Source organism: Rhagoletis pomonella, unplaced genomic scaffold, assembly GCF_013731165.1.
Source record: "Rhagoletis pomonella isolate Grant_MI unplaced genomic scaffold, Rhpom_1.0 Rhpom_scaffold_00003, whole genome shotgun sequence".
NCBI lineage: Eukaryota > Metazoa > Arthropoda > Insecta > Diptera > Tephritidae > Rhagoletis > Rhagoletis pomonella.
This window is the reverse complement of record NW_023458557.1, coordinates 72,080,065-72,102,511: the sequence shown is the minus strand read 5'-3', so window position 1 is coordinate 72,102,511 and position 22,447 is coordinate 72,080,065. Positions and strand designations below refer to the sequence as shown.

The 22,447-nt window shown below is 41.3% G+C and overlaps 1 protein-coding gene across 4 annotated transcripts in view; it reads right to left on the bottom strand.

Moving 5' to 3' along the window:
- Nucleotides 1–3,344: 3,344 nt before the first annotated feature.
- The window catches only part of LOC118735482 (protein lev-9), a 60,504-nt gene continuing 41,401 nt past the window's right edge, over nt 3,345–22,447 (bottom strand). For all 4 annotated transcript variants that reach the window (XM_036465265.1, XM_036465266.1, XM_036465267.1 and 1 more), the window contains exons 15-18: nt 4,820–4,938; nt 4,602–4,761; nt 3,760–4,469; nt 3,345–3,690 (exon numbers count right to left, since the gene is read on the bottom strand). In XM_036465265.1, the coding sequence (XP_036321158.1) occupies nt 3,491–3,690; nt 3,760–4,469; nt 4,602–4,761; nt 4,820–4,938 (1,189 nt within the window). In that variant the 3' untranslated portion in view covers nt 3,345–3,490. The remainder of the gene's footprint in view (nt 3,691–3,759; nt 4,470–4,601; nt 4,762–4,819; nt 4,939–22,447) is intronic.

The following is a 22,447-nucleotide window of genomic DNA, read 5'->3' as shown; positions in this document are numbered from 1 at the left end:
TTACCTAATTTCAGCAATAAGGACATTGTGACGGTTAGACTGGAGGGCCGCCCTCACAATCGCAGCGTGAGATCATAGCCGTTGCGATACGAAGGAAAGCCGATGTTATTATTGGATCGGATGCAAATTCGAAGCAATCGTGTTGGTGAAGCTCAGACATCAACTACATCAAGATATCACTACAAGAGGTCCTTGACCTTGCCCTACTCTCGTCTTCTGTAAAATCCCGTATTTCCAATTGGAGAGTTCTTGATGCTTGCTCCTCCGACCATTCAGTTTACCCTAGACGAAGATCATTATGGAGGTATCCCTTTTAGCGGTTTTCGGATAACAAATTGGGACCTATATAGCAAAAAACTGCAGGAACCAAATCCCATGAAGCCCAGGGGGCTTTCACCCTTCCTCAGGATAGTCGTGATAAACAACGTCCTGGAGGAGTTGGAAACGAAAGGATGCCATGTTATTGCCTACGCGGATGATGTGGGACTCATCGTCAGGGGAAAGTTCGTGGCCATTCTGTATGATATGCAAGGGTTTCAAAACTTGGTAACAGATTGTTCTGCTAGTTGCGGACTTACTAAAAATCCTGGAAAGACGGAGTTCGTGCTATTCACAAGGAGGCACAAAGTCCCTCATGCCCAGGCTCGCTCAATAAGGAGTGTTTCAGTTGTTCTTTCTGACAGGGTCAAGTTCTTGGGCGTGATCCTGGACGAGGAGTTATCAAGAAAGCCAAATATTGAGGAGCGAGTAAAAAACGGCATCTTTGGCTCTTTACTGCTGTAAAAATATCATAGGGAAGAGTTGGGGCCTCTCTCCAAAAGTGATATACTGACTATATGAAACCATAATCAAACCAATCGTGTAATATGGGGTCATTGCCTCACTGGAAAAGTCTACTCTTGTTATGAAGCTAGAGCGCGTGCAAAGGACAGGCTTCGTTGGAATTAGCGGAGCGTCCGAACCTCTCTTACTGTAGCGCTAAATGCTGCAGGTAAATATGTATGATGGACAAGTGGCAATCAGGGCACTGTGATCGCTAATGGTACGATCGAAACTGGTCGGGAAATGTCTGAACTCTCTCTTAATTGCCTCGGAATCAAGCAAATTTGGGTCTCAGAAAACAGTAATATTGCTGCAATTGTAGTGCTGAACTGGCTAGGAAGGACACCCTCGATGCCATCACTTTGGATAGGGAGGGCATATCAGTTACGTTGGTAACCTGCGGCCTGCTCATGGACAAATAAGCGCACGTGGGCTTAGCGGGTGCTGGGCGAAAGTCCCGACATGTAATGTTGGCCGGTTGTTGACCGCAGGCGGTAAGGGAACTTCTGTAACTGGCTAAGCGCCAGCTCTCGATTCTTGCAGGTGTACTGACTACGGTTTAAGCACCTCGGTGCGCATTTCATTCCGAAAAGCGCTCCGGAATGGACATTAGTTGCCTGCCTGATCTTCTTCGCTGAAAAGTTAGTAGCAATTTCTATTATCGATGAAACGGTCATGCGACCGTGGCGAAGGCACGAACTTACAGACCTCAACAAACACTTAACTCCGGACAGTCATGTGATGTCCTCTGACGTCTCCTGGCTTCTCTCCTCATCAGGATATGAGTATGTATGTACATACACATGCATGTAGGCCGACGTCAGCTTAAGAACCAGCTTTCCTCTAATCACATCAGACGACATCTTTTTAACAAAAAAAAAAAAAAACATTGAGATCCCCCTGGTGTACGGCTAGGTTTGAATTTATGCACTGAGGTAGAGATTCTGCTTCAGATGTAAGTAGAAAACACATCTTCAGCTTGTGAAACAACCCTGCTAAACTAATTACCTTAATTCCTTGCCCTCAAATTAATTCCGCGATCTTGCTTTGAACGGAGCGTGCTGAAGCAGCATGTTTTCTGGGACTACTCTCAGTTGAGCTTGACGCCCATAACCAATGGTTTAGCCGATCTATGCAATGTTAAGAAAGCGGCTACAACAAAAATTTAGGTTCCAGGTCTAATTTGGAGCCAACGCATGTTTCCTGGGACTACCCTCAGTTGAGCTTGACGCCAACGACCAATAATTCGGAGCGATCGGTGTAAAATCATGATAACGCTTCCAGACGCCTTACGAAGATCCTTGTGTATAATAAGTTTCCGAGAGCAAAAGGCAAGACTGTGTACCAGAAAAAGTTTGCCATACACCCCTGAGTCGTGAAGTATTTTTGCAAGGAAATTTCGATTTTTTTAATTTTTCGCCATATTTTCGGCATTTACAGTCGAAAAAAAATTTTTTTGTTACAAAGTTCATTGACCTCAGGTAGCCCTTTCTAGCAATTACCGACCAGATCTCAGTTCGTATCACCCTAGCGTACCACCAAAATGTCAGTAAGTTAAAGTTCGTTAGATATCATTACACTTTTGCTAAGGAAGTAGGTGTCACCGAATAATATAAAAAGAAAACAAATAGGTTCGGCCAAATAAAAATTTTTTTTTCAGGAATTTTTTGATGTGGCTTATAGGCGACAAAGTGAAAATCAGCTGAAAAGGAAAGCAGAAAACCAAAATGTTTTCGCTCTTGGCTAAATTGACGTGTTGAGTAATCATTAAAGTGGTCCAAAAATGTATGTAAAAAAAATAAGGTCGGATTTTTAATGCCGCCACCCCCTAGGATTGTTATATACCGAAAAAAATATACCCATATTTTTTTATTTTGAAATAAAAAATAATTTAGGTAGTGCTCAAAGCGCTCAAAGTTTTCCATGTATTTTATATGGAGAAAAAAACATCTTTTCGTAGAAATAGTGTAGACTTCTTGAAAATCAATATTTTTCGATCGGAAAACTTTACTTATCTTCAGGAGATTCCCAGTAATAATACTCAATTGTTTCTTTAACAATTTTTTCATGGTAACTATATTTTATAGGTCCTCCAAAGCCCTTAGAAAATGCAATGGGGGGGTCAATAAAAAATCTTTAATCATAAAAAATGGTTAAATAAACAATTGGATATTAGTCTCCTGAAGAGAACCATAGTTTTCCCGTCGAAAAATATTGATTTTCAAGAGTTTTATACCATTTCTACGAATAATTGTTTTTTCTCCATATAAAATACATGGAAAACTTTGAACGCTTTGAGCACTCCCTAAATATTTTTTGATTTCAAAATAAAAAAATAGGGGTATATTTTTTTCGATATGGATCAATCCTAGGGTGTGCCGGCATTAAAACTCCACTTTATTTTTTTGGACCACTCTAGTAATCATTGACGATTTGTTACGTTAGTTAAGTTAAGTTTATGTAGAGTAACTGAACCTTTAATGTACTTTTTAATTTTACTTTTAATTTTTTGTTTTGTTTTTTATTACTTTTATTAAAACCGCTATGCGTTTACAATCCAATCGATACGTTTTTTGTTCTGTTTTGTTTTATAATTTTCGTCCGGAAGGAATCAAAAATTGTTGATCTGCGAGAATATATTTCGTAGTGTTGGCGTTACACTTTTTACTTAACCCATGAAATTTAGATGTTTGTTCACTTGTTCGGCTGTGGCACATGTTGGTATAGCGTTCGACCACTTGCCGTTTTTCAAACATTTTAGCACCTTAGCGCCACGTAACTCCAGCCCGGCATCACAAGTGAATGTAACACTTTCCCCAATTGCATAATAAAACTTGACCGATGACATGCGACCGCTGATAACGGTACCTGGAGAGAAATTATAGAAAACTATGTAGTAGGAGAAAAAAGAGGTAAGTTGATATTGCAAAATTCTACCAGGATAAGAACAGGCCTGCACACATTTTGGCAATCCACCCGACCAACGTCCATTATCTTGACAAGCTATGATCGGCTGTCCTTGCATCATATACTCAGGATTACAATTGAATTGCACGACATCTCCAGCACGATATGGAGCCGATCCTTGCGCATAGCCATTAAGTGGTGCGCCGGGATTATCACACTGCACCTCCACGCAAGTGGGAAAAGGTGTTGCCCATTCGCCAGTCGGCAAGCAGATGGCTTCAGCAGGGCCGCGCAAACCATAGCCCGAAGCGCATGAAAATGCCGCTCTTCCGCCCACCTCACGCGATAACACCGCAACTCGTGGTGAACTTATATTGTTCGGCAATGGAATATCACCGCATTCGACACTTTCACACACTGGCAACGGGGCACTCCAATTGCCGCTGGGCAAACAAAATAGCTCTGATGCGCCAATCAATGAATTTCCATTTGCGCAGGAGAGTAGAACGCGTGTACTTAATTTGGTGTCATTTGTATTTACAATTAGACCACGACGCTGTGGAATCTCTGGGCAATTAATTGCTTTTACAACCACTTCCACTGAGTGTTCATGTCGAGCCGGCGTTTGACAGGAATAAACTCCAGTATCTTCATCAATTGCATTAAATATAGTTAATCGATATTCTAGAGTAGCATCACGACCTTCATCCGCTTCGGTGACCCAGCCTTCGGAGTAATTTCTATAAAAATAGTAATGAAAGATGATTCATTCAGTCCTGTGAATATCGGCACCAGTTTTCCAGTGCAACTTCATTCTTGGTCATTTTATGCTGCTCTGGAAACCCAATCGCAAATATCTTGAAACAAATTACCTGAATTCATGGCTAACATTCCATTTTGGATTTCCAAACCGTCTCATCCAAAGACATTCCATGTGCAGAGTTGTACCCGGATAGACAATAAGCTTGCCGTCATTACTCTGCGCTATCGGCCCATTTTGATGCCTGAAGAGTATAGTTGGCGCCTTTTCCACTGTAAAGCGAAGATTTAATAAAAATTGAGATTTGTCTTTTTTTTGTTATTTCCATACTAGCATAGTCGTTTTCCTGATTCAATCCATGACATGCTGGCTTATTGCCCGTCCATTCAGAATGAATGCAGGTTCTTTCACTACTGCCGACCATTGAGAACTTTCCAATATCCACACATCTAGATGTACAAGAGGGGAATTGAGCTATAAATAGTGTGGTTATACTAACATAAGTGTAAAAATTACATAATAGGTGTGATTTTTGATTTCTTATGAATGGAAAATATTAAGATTTTCTTATTATATAAGAGTAGATTATTATTAAGAGGGAGTATACTGAAAATAAAATCTGCGTAAATATAACGAAACCTTGCGTACATTTTACGAAGGTTTTCGTAATTTTGAGCCACGAAAGTTTTCGTTGATTGTACAAAACCGTTTTCGTACATACTACGAAAATATGAGACATCGGATCTTAGTACATTTTACGAACGAATTTCGTACTACTTACTAAAGTATTTCGTACTACTTACTAAAGAATTTCGTACTATTTCTTTATTTTTTTTACGAAATTTTTGTAAAATGCAAAAAATAGTTCGTATATTTAACGAAATTATTTTCCTAAAATCTGCGGTTGTTAAGTAGAACTTCCGATTGCTTTCATTCACCACACTGTAAAAAACATAAGACGAATTATAACACAACACTTATTTTGTTTTTATTCCTAATATTAAGCGGTTTTCTTTAACAAAATGTTTTACAATGTTTTTATGTGGAGGGGCTTGCCGTTGATAGCTAACTGATGAAATTGCCTATTTATGAAGTCCCACATTGCAGAGCTCAGCGTGGGCGATGTTAAAAACATTGTATGCTTAAAAGCATTTATCCACAGCCTTAAGATTTAATTTTATATTGTATTTTTATCCAGCAAAAGCTTCTTAAAACTTTTAAAATTATATTAGACGTTTCACAGCAGCCAACTAGTAATTTTGCAATGACACGCGATACATAAAAATATGATGAAATATTAAACTGCCGGTAATTTAGTATATTGTACGAAAATATTTGTCTGTTGTACGAATTAAAAAAAAATGTTTCTACATTGCTCATATATGCCTTTGTTAGTTTGACTGCAGGTACTACAAAAATATATTTCCTAGTCACGCGCATTTTGAGTAGCTCAATTTGCAACTAACTAAAAATGGTGGAAAGTAAAATCCGAAGTAATAAATTGATACGAAGCGAGGAGATAACAAGGTTAGGTAGTGAAAAGCTACGTATTCAGCATCTTAAGTTGTAGCCAGTGTTGCCAGGTCTTCGGCATGAGAAAACGTCCCTCTTGGTCTGAAAAAACGTCATTTCCTACCCAAAAACGTCTTTTTCAAATGAATGTACAAAAAAGTGTTCTTATTTAAACTTTTATTGTATACAAAGGTACATATCGAGCCCTAACCGCCAAAATAACGTAAGCGTAATTTTTTTCAAAATTTTCTTGTTGATGCAGAAATATTCCTAGAGCATCGAGATGCATTTCTGCATCAAAAAGAAAATTAAAAAAAAAGTCGCTTACGTTATTTTGGCGGTTAGGGCTCGATATGTACGTAAGATATATTAAAATATCATTTCGACAGAGCACATTTAAAATTCATTGTAAACTGGTTTGAGATCGTTAATATAAAAATCATTTTATACATACACTTGTGATCAGCTGATTAAGTCATCAACATTTTGATCGATTTTGGCTGTTTCTCTTTCGTTTATTTAATCTTTATTATTTTTCCATAAAAGCCAAGCTCATTAGCAAACCAAATATAAATCCACAAAAATTGTGCAAAAATTATAAACAACCTGCAAATTTTCAGCTAGATTTTTAACTTTCGTTTCAGATTTTTTAGCCCATTAAATTTCAGGGCAATAATGTGCAAGTTTAAAGGGGCTAAATAATCGCGTTGATTTTTAATATATTTTTTTTTTTTCTTGTAGAAATTTGGTTAGGGGCTCGGTTATCGAAAATGCTAAATTACGTTCTGCTAAGAAGGAGCATAGCAATAGGTCCATTCAGTATCAAAAAATCGTTACGAATTGTTACTAGTACCTGCAAGTTTTTACTGGAAATGCATTCAATAACCCAAAATATTTGCAAGAGGGAGCGAATTCGAGAGCGTAACAAGCCGAGAGAGCTGCAAATTCTTGCAAGTAAAAATTTTACTAGCAGGAATTTGCAGGAGTCTAAAAGTAAGGTTATGTTTCAAATTCAAATGTAAACAAACTGTTTAAGAGGATGATTTGATGAAACATAATTAGTGAAATGAAAATATGGATAAAAAATTTAAATCTATTGTATATTTTTTTTATTTTTATGACGATGGGAACTATTCCCAATTAAAAAGAAAATTGCGCGCCAAAACTTAACCGTCAGAAAGTGTCAAAATGGCTTAAGTTGCAAGTTTTTACTAGTTTTGCGTTCAATAACTTTTTCTGAAAATTTCTCTTGCTCTCAATTTTACTCTCTATTTTCAATAGGGCAAAGTCAACAGGTGACTGGACCGCCTACAAGTCAGCCCTAACCGCTTACAACTGTGAGCTCAGAAGGTCTAAAAGGGCTACGTGGCGTGAGCACTGCGGAAGTATTTCCTCTCTTCCAGAGGTGCATCGCCTTCAGAAGGCCCTTAAACTAGATCATCTGAAAGTCCTATGCACTTTGAAAAGACCAGATGGTACCTACACTGTTACCCCGGAAGAAACCAGCAGGCTTCTGCTAGAAACCCACTTCCCGGGATGTATTCCCCAAGGCACATGTCTTTCAACAAACACGGCGAACGCTGTGTGCGCAAACAGGAGAACAAGAGGCCTAGCAGGAACAATCGTCAGTGTGGAAAAGATATCGTGGGCCATTTCAACCTTTAGTGCATATAAATCCCCTGGTCCAGATGGTATCTACCCATGCCTGCTGCAGAAGAGATTGGGCTTAATATCTGGGCCACTAGTCAGATTGTTGAGAGCAAGTCTCTTACTTGCTCACATACCAACAACATGGAGTGAAGTCAAAGTGGTCTTTATACCCAAAGTGGGGAAAAACTAAGCACAACTCCCAAAGGCGTATAGGCCAATTAGCCTCAGTTCCTTTCTAGTAAAGACATTAGAAAAACTTATTGACTTTCACATAAGGGATAACTTTCTCAGGAATAAGCCTCTGTGTCAGAGTCAGCACGCATACCAGGCAGGCAAATCTACTATTACTGCAATACATAGCCTAACTCAAGTCATTGAAAAGGCATTGCGGTATAAACAGATAGCTTTGTGTGCATTCCTGGACATATCAGGTGCTTTCGACAATACGTCTTATGAAGCAATATCGACAGCTATGATACGAAAGGATATTCCTGTCCTTCTAACGGATTGGATCATAAGCATGTTGAGATCCAGAACCATAATGCGGAACTAGGAGACAACAGGCAAGCAGTAACTGCCACCCGTAGCTGTCCACAAGGGGGAGTCTTATCGCCCATACTTTGGACACTGGTTGTTGACGAACTTTTTGAAAAGCTAAATGGCAATGGATTCAAGGCGTATGGATATGCAGATGACCTAGTCATCTACGTTGTCGGCTGGCATGAGGACACAATTTGCTCCAGATTGCAAGCTGCGCTCAGTCTAACGGAAGACTGGTGTGCTTCAAAGGGATTGTCAATAAACCCGCAGAAGTCCACCGTTGTCCCATTTACCAATAGAAGGAAAGTCAACTTGACTAAACCCACTTTGGCAGGGACAGAAATTGAGTTCTCAGAAGAGGCGAAGTATCTAGGGGTAACTCTGGACAAAAGGCTCAATTGGAACTCACATCTCCTTAACATTACCAACAAGGCTACAAGGGCGTTTTATGCCTGCCAGAGACTCCATGGTAAAACTTGGGGAATATCACCCAAACTAACGTATTGGTCTTTCAATGCGGTCGTGAAACCTGTTGTCACATATGCGGCACTGGCCTGGTGGCCAAAAGCAAATAAAGCAAGTGCGTGTGCCACCTTGAGCAAGCTACACCGCTTGATCTGTGTGGCCATCATTCCCACGACAGCCGGTTCTACGTACCGGAATGACTCGGGTTTTACCCGACCAAGGGCTGTTGTTTCGGCGATCTAACCCCGTTTAGGTCGGCGAAATCCATCAAACGTTGCTCGATCCCAGGGCTACACCTTCTCCGCACCCTTCTGCTCAGGGCTGGCATAGAGTCAAACCCAGGGCCAGAAATCTACACCTGCTGCGTATGCCAGAGACGACTGCACACAAACTCCACTTCGGTCAGGTGCAATGCCTGTGACGGGTGGAGTCACCTTCGTAACTGCTCGGGCCTACGTACGCACCGGCAATGGACCACGTCGTTTGTGGCCCCATGCTGTGCGAACCGGACCGCCTCCACGGCAAACTACCACCCGCCTGGGCAGCACACAATCAACACACCCACACCCCAACAAAACACAGCAATAGACACACAAACAAACACAATAGCACCCACACACCGCCGCCGGCAACTCCTAGTCCCTCCGACAATCTGCTCTGACTGTCAGTCAAGAATATACCGTAACGTGACATCAGTCAAGTGCAACTCTTGCCTTGGCTGGTGCCTCTTTAGGGCATGCTCAGGGCTTCGCAACACGCGCGATTGGACGAGTGACTATGTGGGCCCCTGCTGTGCTGCCCCGTCGCATCCCTATCCCGCGACGCCGCCAACCACCACCACAAGGCAGCACCCCCTTCTGCAGCACGTACAGCAGGGGGCCGGCAGGCAACACAACTCTTTAACACCACACATCCCAATCGGTCTCCCAAGGCACACAAAGGTGCTACAATTTAACTGTAACGGACTCCAGAGCAAGATCGAGGAGATAACTGTCTTTATGGGTAGGCATGGAATATTAATAGCTGCGGTCCAAGAGACGAAGTTGCACGGAAATTCAACCCTGTTGAATTGCGCCGGATACAACGTGCACCGTCGAGATCGCGAACGAGATAATGGTGGAGGTTTAGCGTTCATCGCGCACCACACCGTGCAGTATCGTCTCATTGAAGCAGTTATCGACCGCAGGGATACCATCCTAGAATGTCAGGGTATTGCTATCCGGTCAGGCGATGTTGAGCTCGAAATATTTAACGTATACATATCCCCTGTCACCAGCTGCCCGGCAGGATATCACCCTGAAATAGGTGCGCTACTCAGAGGTGAAAACCGTAGGGTAGTTGGTGACTTCAACGCGCACCACGATCTCTGGCACTCAAGCCTGTAAAATGATCGTAGGGGAATACATCTGGCTGAGCAGATAGACGATTCGACATTCTGCACAATGAACGACGACGCACCCACCAGGATTATGGGCAGCTGCTGCAGCTCGCCAGATCTAACAATTGTCAGCGCTGGTCTGATAAACAGCGTATCATGGCGACCTATGCTGACTCTAGCATCAGACCATCTGCCCATAGTCATCTCGATTGATAAACCTGCCGACTTTGCTTCCGTGGATCACCGGACCTATATCAACTTTTCCAAAGCTGACTGGAAAGGCTTCACGGATGTTACTGAGGGCGCCTTCACTGCACTACCCATACCAACCGACGTTCATGTAGGTGAGCGTAAGTTCCGCAGGGTTGTCACCGCTGCTGCAGCTCGCTTCATTCCAGCAGGATGTATTAAGGATCCACGTCCGAATTTTCCTGCCGAAGCGACTGTTCTAGCTGATGAGCGCGACAACCTTCGTCAGGCCGATCCCGGAAATCCCCGTATTAGGGATCTCAATTCGGAGATTCGGCAACTTGTGAACGTACATAAGCGGAAGAAATGGGAAGAGCATCTGAAGACCTGCAACTTCGCCTCTGGTGTGAGCAAGCTTTGGTCAACCGTGAGGTCGTTGTCCAACCCGACGAAGCGCGACGACAGAGTCGAGATAGACTTTGGTGACCACGCTTCGTCGGACCCGGAGAGATGCGCGAGCTATTTTAGCCGGCAGTTCATTCTGCATCCTCCGGTGGATAAAGCCAAACGTCGAGTGACCAGAAGGTTGCACAAAATGCCAAAACCTAGTGCGCCTCTTGTTTTCACCAGCGGTGAGGTAAGGGTAGCCATCGGGAAGGCGAAAGCCTCCAAAGCGATTGGACCCGACGGAATATGCATGTTGATGCTGAAAAATTTGGGTCCTGCGGGAGTAGCGTACCTAACGGAGGTCCTCAACCTGTCTATGGCCACTCTCGTCATTCCAGACATCTGGAAAATGGGGAGAGTGGTCCCACTGCTCAAACCGGGGAAACCAGCCAACAAAGGAGAGTCTTATCGCCCGATAACTCTCCTTTCCCCGGTAGCGAAGACACTCGAGGCCCTGCTGCTCCCGTACTTCACGAACCACCTGACCCCAGCGAAGCATCAACATGGGTTCCGTAAAGTGCATAGTACAACAACAGCACTTAACGCAAGCACACTCAGATAACTCGTGGCCTAAACCGAAACCGCCCCTGTGAGAGAACTATTCTAGTAGCGTTGGACCTGTCCAAGGCGTTCGACACTGTCAGTCATTCAACGCTACTAGAAGATATAGAGACCTCCTCACTCCCACAGGGACTCAAACGGTGGTCGGCGAATTACCTGAGTGGTCGACACTCGTCAGTAATCTTCAGAGACAAGACCAGCAAGCCACGTAAAATTAAACAGAGGGTACACAGGGTGGTGTCCTGTCCCCGCTACTGTTTAATTATTATATATCAAAGCTTCCTCAGCCACCAGAGGGTGTTCATATAGTCTCATATGCAGACGATTGTTCGATCATGGCGTCTGGGAATGGAATTGATGACTTGTGCTCAAAAGTAAACGGTTACCTCTCCGAACTTTCTCGCTTCTTCACTGCAAGGAGCCTAGCCCTATCCTATCCCCTGCGAAATCCTCGGCAACCCTTTTCACCACCTGGACGAAGGAGGTCAGACTGCCACTGGGTATTCACGTCGATGACGTAACAATACCGACGGTGAATAACCCGAAAGTCCTCGGAGTTACCTTCGACAGTCTGCTCTCCTTCTCGGCGCATACAACCGCAATTGTCAACAAAGTACAGAGCCGCAACAATGTTCTCAAGTCGCTGGCCGGCAGCACTTTGGGCAAAGATAAAGAAACGTTGTTGGCAACATACAAGGCAATTGGCCGGCCGGTTCTGAACTACGCAGCGCCCGTATGGTCGCCGGGGACTAGCAGGACGCAGTGGATGAAGCTGCAGACCTGCCAAAACACGGCATTACGTACCGAGACAGGATGCCTCCTGATGACGCCTCTACATCACCTTCATGACGAGGCCCAGATGCTCCCGGTAAAGGAGCATAACTCTATGCTTTGCAAGCAGTTCCTCGCTGGGAGCTACAGACGTGGCCATCCCAGCGGGCAACCGCTCGCGGAAGAGCCCTCGCCACGGCACGTCAGGAGGCATCTTTACGAACTGACAGACGAAGTTCAGAGGTATATTAAACAACCTCTGGACCCGACAACCTACCGACAGACCCTCAACGGCATTCACAGGGAATCAGTCTCAAGTTATGTAGACTCTCGCCCTGTGAATGCCGTTCTAGGCACACAACCACCGGACGTGGACGGGACATAATTTGTCTGCCTCGGGAGACCCGCACAACAATAGCCCAACTTCGCTCTGGCTATTGCAGCAGGCTCAACAGCTACCTGAGCAGAATCAACGAGGATGTGCCCAACCAATGCCCGGCATGTGGAGAGTCGCCACATGACTCCCGGCACCTCTTCACATGCCCTGAGAATCCCACTCAGCTAACGCCCCTGTCCCTATGGACAGCCCCTGTGGAAGTCGCACACTTCCTGGGCCTCCCCTTAGCTGAAATAGACGACAACGATGATGGATGAACCGCCCCGAACGGGGCTTAGTAGCCACTACAACAACAACAACAACATCTGTGTGGCCATCACAGGAGCTATGCGCACCTGTCCAACGGATGCCCTCCGTATAATTACAGGTATTCCTCCTCTATCTATTCTGATAGAAAAGGAGGCCTGCTGGAGCTCCATACGGCTGCCCAATGTAATCAGCATGAAGAGTGGAGATCTTTGGGGTCACTTGGAGGTTATCAAGCCTTTTCTGGATGATCCCGCTATCAAGCTTACAGATATCATGCTACCGAAATTATCCTTTGATAAGCCCTACAAGGTCAGAATTCCTGAAAGGGACTGCTGTAAAGCGATAATATCAATGATTGACAAAGGGTCCCAAGTATGGTATACCGATGGATCAAAGATGGAAGACGGGAGTACTAGGGCAGGCGTGCTTGGACCAAGGTTCCAGAAAAGTCTGCCAATGGGCTCATACCCAACCATATCCCAGGCGGAGATCTTCGCAATCGAAGTCTGTGTTCGAGAATGTCTTCGGAGAAGGACAAACGGAGCCAGAATAAATATTATGTCGGATAGCCAGGCAGCACTAAAGGCCCTAGACTCATTTAAAACGACATCAAGGCTTGTGGACAGTTGTAAAACTCTTCTGAATAGCCCAGGAGCCCATAATAGAGTTACGCTGTGGTGGGTCCCTGGGCATGAAGGGTTTGAAGGCAACGAAAGGGCTGACTATCACGCAAAATGTGGGGCCCAAACGCGAATGCTTGGTCCCGAGCCTTTTTGTGGTACATCTACAGGATACACTGCAGAAATTCTTAGGAGTTGGGAGGAATCTCAGATTGCTGCCCACTGGCGTAAGTCAAAGGGAATGAGACAATCAAAGAAATTCATAACTCCTTCCAAGAGGAACTCAGAAAGACTCCGTGAACTCAGCCGGGAGGGTCTTAGGACTATTACAGGCTACCTGACAGGACACTGCAAGTTAAGGTACCATCTAAACAAAATGGGGCTTTCTGTAGAGACGGACTGCAGGTTCTGTGGGCTGGCGGAGGAAACCTCGGAGCACATTCTGTGTGACTGCCTGCGTATCATGAATAGCAGACTGATGCACCTTGGGGAACGATTGTCTTCTCCATCCAAGATTTGGAACACGGCACCCTCCAATGTGCTTAATTTCTTGAATAGCCTAAGGTTGGAGTGACTACAATCAGGGTTTAGCACAATAGATCTTTTAGGTCGCAGCGCGAGTATACCCGACGTACTAATAATAATAATAATAATAATAATACTCTCTATTTTTCTTTTACGCTCTCGCTGCAAGTACTTACTGGAAAAGTTATTGAATGGACCTAATATTTCAGTCTTTTTTGCGTTCAGTACAATTTCAATGAAGTCTTAAAAAAGTCGCAAACTTTTTTCTGACGTTTTATGCTGCACAGCTTTTTGAAGCTTTTGCGAGCTTTTAATGTGCAATTGCATCATTACAGCAAGCCTCGTAACCTCAAGTGTTTACACAACCAGCCTTTGAACAAGGGATCCTTAGTCCTAAAATCCAGAAAAAACCTTTGGAGGAAGCAGCTGCAGCAAAACACAAAGATTGTAAAAATTTACTAAGAAAATAATTCAAAATCAGTTCTACTTATAAAATTTAGTAACAAAGAAAAATTACTGGGAAGTTAAAAAACGTCATTTTTTACACAAAAAACGTCCAAACGTCAACAGGGTACAAAAAACGTCCAAATGACGTTAAAAACGTCAATCTGGCAACGCTGGTTGTAGCGGCTGTGAATCAGATAAAATGAACGATCACACGAAAAAAGCCTGTATGTTAGCACGGACGCACAATTGAATGCGAACGATTTCACTCTTGCTTTTGGACTACACAAAGTCATTCATGCGAAGGCGGCGATAGCTGTTGAAAAGTGAGGTGAAAAGCATTAATAATTTGCACTACCTGGCGGCCTACTGGGGGTTGCTTTCAAGTTCCAATTTACCAATTTCAAGTGGGAGTGTGTTGGTAAGAAAGTGTGAAACTTGAAAGCAATTGATCGTGTAACATCGAAGAAGAGGCAGATATTGTAATAACACCATATTTGGCTATAGGTATTCTATGATCAATGTATCGTTAAGAGACCTCGCGAAGGCTCTATAGGTTATTTGGTTCTAGGTTCATACTTAGTGAAGTTTGGCCTAGTAAAGAAACACATAATTTGCAATGACTGGGTTCACACAGAGAATCTTTTATTGCTAATTTTCGGCAACTTCTCTTTTGGTGTTGCCCTTAGCATTCACACAGAGCCATACCTTTGTATACAATTGTTGTTGTCAGCTGTGAACCGCCAACTTGAACTGCTCAGACGAACGAGAGCACAAAGCGTGTTGCCTGAGCACGAGCAACTCGGTGCCCTTCCTCTTTCGTCGTCGGTCCCTCTCTATGTGTTTTCTTCTTCCTTAAAGTATGTTTACAGATAAATACAATCTCAATCAAAACTCGTTATTTAATCACCCCGCTTACACAGGCAAATCTCAGATTATTAGCCGTCAAATTTGTTGTGGTTGTTATTCTCACATCTCAAGGAAAAGTTAACACTCCTATTCCGCAACTCTTTCGTATTCGGATTTCGCTACGAATCGTAGAAATAGTATGATGCAATCCGAATCGCATTTTCGAACTTTCGAAATTCGTAACAATGCCATGCATAAAAACGCACGAGTAAGAAATTTACAGCTTTTTTACGTCATTTTGTACGAAAACTTTTCTATGTCGGAAGCGAGATAAACGATCTAAATCGATGTGGGTTTGCAGGAAATATCAGTGGTGTTCATTTAAATAGATAAATTTGCCTTTCGCATATATGTACGTCTATTTTTATCCACTGATTTATATAAAGGAACCAAAAAGAATCTTTGTTGCCCGTTATCGAGAAACTTGGGATTGGGTTTAGGTATTTGTACTATGATTTTCGGTTGTTGTGTCCAAACGCATAACCCGAATCCAAAAACTTTAACATACACGTGTAACCAAAGGATTAAACTTTTATTTAAAACAAATGTTTCAAATTTCCGAGCACTAGTTTATCAATAAATTCGGTTCGCACTACGCACTCTTTTGTAAAGTTTGATGTGGGTTCCGCGCAAAAATACTATGGATGGCGTAGCCGGAGTTATATGCACAGTAAATGTTGTATGCTTTTGACATGCGGAAGCCCCTCTTCTCCGGCAACACAAAGGAGAATCCTACTTAGTAAGGGTTATAATCCCTAAGCGCGGCCGAAGGCAGAAGCAAGCGCAACAGGTGGTGGACCTAACAAAGTGCATGCTTTCAACGGCTTGGAAGAAGTTGTTATTGCATTAACTGGATTGAGAACCAGTTCTTCAGGCATAGGAGGAGTTCAGGCTTGTGGTTCAACAATTCAACCAGAAGCTGACATACATAGATGCGCTCATGGTAACTATGCCTGACAGCTCCGCAAATCTTTGTAAAATCATTCCCATAGCGCGCTCTTACTCCGCTGCTATAATTGAAAATGCAATAAAATCCATCGTTTCCCTCAAAACATGTAAAATCAAACAATTTTACTATAAATAAGCACTTGATGAGTGTTTTTTTAATTCCTTTCCACTTTGTCTTCCCTCATTCAGCTGTCTTCGAAACACAACTGATAGCTTAGTGATAGAACGATACGAGTACCGAGCAGAGAATATCGATACTTTTCATGAGTACTGAGTAGTATCGCAGACTCGATACTTTTTGACAAGTACTGAGTAAATATCGCGAATACCGAAAAGTATCGACGTTTTAAAAACTTGTTTAAGTAATTTTTTTTTTCAATCACATTGAAAAATTTTTAAAAATTACCCCTTGGGCATAACGTTCATTTACTTCAATACTGTCACTCTGGTGAGCTACTGATAATCGCTATGAAATTTCTATACAACATAGAAGAAGAGGTAGCAGTCATAAGGACATTTGGCTCGGTTAAAACTTCTTAAATAATTAGAAAACGAATCCCTTGTCATACCTTCGATAACACTGGCCAACAAAAAGTATTATTTTAACACATCGACATGTATTGAAGTCCATTTGACTCGTACACCTCATACATTTGGAGCTAATTGCGAAAATTGTAAAAAAATGGCAAAAACGAGTCAACCGGGCCTCAGATTCGGATTCAGTAGGTCGAAATACGTTGCTGCAAGTGGGTCTGGTTAAAAGCACACACCATTTTTTTTTTTGTGCCGGTGTAAGGAATGGGTTAGGAGGGTGGCCTTCGGTTCGATAACTTGGCAATTCTCCAGAATAACGGCCTTCGTTTTCCAATGTATCCTACTCTGGTTTTAAATTCGAAATCAGCCCGCTTTCGGAGAAAATTTTTGTCAAAGGGAGCTTATCTTTCCTTTAGAAAATGGCTTTAGTTGCTTTTGAAAGCGTCAAATAAGCCTTTTGCTATAAACATTTATTTTACGCTTTTAAACTTGTTGCAAGTTCTTTTCAAAAACTTCGTTAGAAATGCTTGTTAGATCAGACTTCAGCTATTAAAAGCAATGTCTATTCAATTTACAAAAAGAAAGAGGTCATATGTAGGTATATGTAAACAAAGTAATCTGATTTTTGTTAACTTTTCGCGTTTGCCCTAAAAATACTTGGAAGTACGAGTATTATCGATACTTTTTTGCAAATATGAGTACTGGCATCGATTCTTTTTTAGAGTATTATAAATGAGTACTAGTATCGATACTTTACTAAAAAGTTCTATCACTAGCAATGCTGCATATGATTCCGCAAGGATTGTAGCATGTGGATTTTTCGTTTTTCGTCATAATTCAATAATAAAAGGTTTGCTCAAAAAACACTTTTCTCGCTCTCTCTTGACAAAATCGTCTCCCTTCGCAAGGTACTGTGTGTGGGTTCGTGTGTGTGTGTGCAAACCCTCCAGTACTGCTGGAGTCAATCGCTACTTTTGAGCCGCTACTGCACGGACTCCTAGGTAAGTAGCTATTCTATTAACCCGTGGAAGTGCACATGGTAGTGCAGAGTCGAACCAGTCGTAAGCAGGATAGCGAAAAACTACGACAAAGGGCGCCCATAAATCACGCAAGTGACTACTTTAGTAACTCCCGGTAGTGTAGAGAGAGCCGATGGCGACTACCGCCTAGGACATTGAATTGTAAAAGTAATCGATGAAATACACTGCAAGTAGTCGGTCGGTAATTTACGGAGTTTATCAGGTAGCTACCAATTCAGCAGTCCTGTAGTCGCTCCCCCGTACTGCAGGGAAGCTTTTGTAAGGGAGATAAGAGAGTGTCAAAACTCTAATGTCACTAATGAGCAAACCTTTAATTATTGAATCATGGTTTTTCATAACGTAGCTACGAATTACGAATTACGAAAACGCGGGTTCTAGAATAAGGGGGTAAGTTTCTTCACCGTGCCACTAGGATCATTTTTTTCTGCTATCTGCTTACGCAAACGTCAAGCTGTGAAGCTGTGTTTTTCTGTGATCTGTTTAAATTTTGTGTTTGATAAAGCTGTTTACGCTTATTAAAGTAAAAAATTAAAAAAAAAGTGTTAATAAACTTCTGGTGCACAATTTAAAGATAAGTAAAACATCAAAATTTCCCGTAGATTTGATTAATTTAACTTGATATTCTTAATTGCATGTGCCGAGTATTTTGTTTCATATAATATATTGTTGTTGTACAATTGTTTTTGTTTGTGCACATTGATTTTGCTCTTTTTGTCTTTTCGTCATTTCTGCTGTTTCATCTTTGTCACAGCTGTTTGCGTTGTGTTTATTAGGTGTCTAATATACAGTGCATTTAAAACTGTTCGCTAACTGATATTTACCAGCTGATTGGTTCACTGATTAATACATCGTTTTCAAAACCGTTTTTGCTTTTTTGCTTCTAAAACATAAAAATAAATATAATTTTAAACATGTCGTGTATTTACACCAATTGCCACGTTAAAAGCGACTCCTATGTGCCATGCTGGCTCTGCGATGGGATTGCCCATATAAAATGTGCTGGTTTGAGCGGTAGAGTATTAGACGCTATTAACGAGGGTAAGGGTCTTCGTTGGTCTTGTCAAAAATGTAGATCAACCGAAGTTGATTTATTTAAATTCTTCAGGCAGTCCAGAAATGGTTTTTCTGAGATCGGGAAGGATCTGTCGGCGCTTGTTGAGAAATTTAAGCATTACGAAAAAATGTTTAGATCTTTCACTTGTCTCGACGACCCTCCACACTCTGAAGATAGCCGTGAAAATAAAGGTGGGCATGTTATTAGTCCACCTAAAAAGACAGCCACGGATTCTGGTAAAAAAAATCCTCCATCCCAGTCCTTAGAACTTATTAATTTATCTTCTCCATGCCCTCAGGCATTGGAGCCTCCGATTTCTAAAGCCATATCCACTAGGTCTACTTCAAAAAATAGTCAAACCGTTGATTTAACAGTGTTGCCATCAACATCTCAAGCTCCACTGTCTAACTTAGTTCCTCCGAATAATTCGGAGCCCCGCACATCAGACATCATTACCAAAAAGTTGGTTGTAATTCCTCCGAGAAGATCAATCTTTGTCTCTAGATTTGCTAAAGATACTTCTTCGGATGATATAAAGTCATACATATCGACTAAAATTAGAACTAAAGATGTATTTATTCGTAAATTTAATTTTAAATACGATCGCGATATTTCATCTTTTAAAATTGATGTAGCTTCCGAAGATTTTGATTCACTACTAAATAGTTCATTTTGGCCGACCGGGGCGTTTGTTCGCGAGTTTGAGTATAAACCTAATAAAAGTAATAATAACGTAGCTAAAATTTCTAATCTTAATTCTGATTCAAAAAACTAACTCGCAAGTCTAATTTAAGTATTTACTATCAAAACGTTAGAGGTTTGAATACCAAATTAACTGACTTATATTTAAAAGGTTTTGACTGCAATTATAATATTATTTCCTTGACCGAAACATGGCTCAAACCTCATATTTTTAATTCCGAAATTCTTCCAAATGAATATCAAATATACAGGAGTGACCGCGTGGGCAGAATCGGCGGTGGTGTTCTTTTTGCGGTGCATTCATCGATACCATCCGAGGAAGTTAGTCTTCCTGTCATTGAATATACCGAATTTAAATGTATACGTGTACAGGCTGGAAAGACTTATATTTATTTAGCTCTTTGCTACATCCCTCCTAATTCTGCCGTATCGGTATATATGCAGCTAGTTTCTTTACTTGAGACCGTAAATGCAATGCTTACGGCATCCGATTCTATGATTGTTTTGGGCGATTTAAATCTGCCACATATTTCATGGAACATCATTGACACCGATGTTGTACCAGTTTCATCTAGAGATAGTTACAATGTATTTCTGGAGGAAATGGCTGAACTATGCCTCAAACAAATAAATATATGTCCAAATAAGTTTGGAAAGGTCTTGGATCTCGTTTACGTTGATGATGTTCCGAAGGCCTCTATTAATCGGTGTGATCCCCTAGTTTTGCCGGAAGATGCATACCATCCTGCTCTTGAGTTAAACTACGAAATCATAAATGAAATACATAATAATAAGTCAAGTTCAAGTACTAGATATGTTTTTGCGAAAGCAAATTTCAGGAAAATTAACAAAGAACTTTCAAAGTTATCTTGGCCAATATATAGAGATGACGTGGAGCGTAGCGTTGAGCACTTTAATGATACTGTTTTCAATTTGTTTCGAAAGTATGTGCCAATACGTAATATTGTTCATGAAGAACCAATACAATTATGGTTCACTAAAGAGCTTAAAAAATTGAAAAATAAAAAGTCGCACTCTTTTAAACTGTATAAAAGAACGGGCTTACACAGTGATTACCTAAGGTACTCAGTTTTGCGGCATAGCTACTTTGCATTAAATAAGAAATGTTATAATTCATATTTATGTAAAATTAAGAGGAATTTAATTAACAATCCTAAATCATTTTATGGTTTCGTAAATTCAAAGCGTAAGGCACATGGTTTTCCGTCCGCTATGCATTATCGCAACACTGTATCTAGCGACAGCCAACTCATTGCCAACATGTTTGCTCGGTTCTTTAGGTCCAATTATTCTGTAGACTTCCCTATAAGTGGAGACTATCCGTACGAGCTTTGTCCAATCAACTCTGCTTATATTCCAGTAATATCTTCCGATGAAGTTTTACACTCTTTAAAAACCTTAAAAGCGTCATTTAGGCCTGGACCTGATCATATTCCGACCTGTTTTCTTAAAAACTGCGCTGAGAACATCTGCGAGCCTTTAACAACTCTATTCAATTTGTCACTTAAACATGGCGTTTTTCCGTCAGCCTGGAAGGAGTCTTTCATAATACCACTTCACAAAAACGGCAGCAGGTCGTCTATAGAAAACTATCGAGGAATAGCGAAACTCTCCGCTATCCCCAAATTATTCGAAGCAATTATTGTTAACCAGCTGACATATTCTATATCTTCTTCAATTACACAATCTCAACACGGGTGTTCTAAAGGAAAATCTACTATTACTAATTTATTGGAGTTTACAACTCATGTCTCAAACGGTTTCAGAGAAAATGCTCATACCGACGTAATTTACACCGATTTCAGTAAAGCTTTTGACAAAGTATGTCACTCGTTACTCATCCGTAAACTCGACCTAATCGGCTTTCAGCCCAGTCTCCTTCAATGGATCTCATCTTACCTCTCTGATAGAACACAAAGAGTTATTGTTAATAATTGTTCTTCCAACATCATTAAAGTTTCTTCAGGAGTTCCTCAGGGAAGCCACCTTGGTCCGATTCTGTTCCTGATATTCATTAATGATATTTCTTCTATAATAAAACATTCAAAAATTTTAATGTATGCCGATGATGTGAAACTTTTTAAAACATTGTCCTCTATCGAAGAAAGGTCTTTGTTACAAGCGGATCTGAACAACGTGGTTAGTTGGTGTAATACAAACTATATGCCACTAAACCTTCAAAAATGTAAAGTTATGTGTTTCTCTCGGAGGGCTGTTCAACCAGCTGTTTATTCAATATCAAATTATAATCTGGAGCAGGTATCCAATTTTGTCGATCTTGGTATCACAATGGATTCCAAACTCAATTTCAACCATCATATTAATGTTACAGTCAATAAAGCCAAAGGCGTTTTTGCATTTGTAAGGCGATGGTCAAAAGAGTTCAAAGATCCTTATGTTACAAAAGCTCTTTTTACCAGTTTAGTTAGACCTATACTAGAATACGGATCTATTGTTTGGAATCCCCGCTACCAAGTTCATTCAGAAAGGATTGAATCAATTCAAAAACAATTCTTGCTTTTTGCATTGCGTAATTTTAACTGGGATTCAGATTACAATCTCCCCCCTTACACAAGTCGTCTAAAGCTCATAAATTTGCCTACACTCGCAAGTCGTAGAGAAATGCTGGGTATAATATTTATCGTAAAATTAATGACAGGCTTGATTAATAGCCCGGCCCTCCTGGCTGAGGTAAATTTTAATGTTCCTTCTCGAATGTCAAGACACTTTCGACCTCTATTTTTAAAGCCATGCAAAACTAATTTTGAACTAAACGAATCATTCCGTGGTTTATGTCAAGATTTTAACTGTCATTCCAGCACGTTTGACGTATCGGACTCGATTTTTACTATAAAGAAAACTATTATTTCTACTCTCAATAATTGAAATACTATCTTTAGCATATCCAATCAGCTGATGAATTTGATTCTGTAGCTGAATAGTTTTAGATCTCGACACTTAACAAACTCCTGTTTCCACTACTCGGCACGAAAAAACTAAAA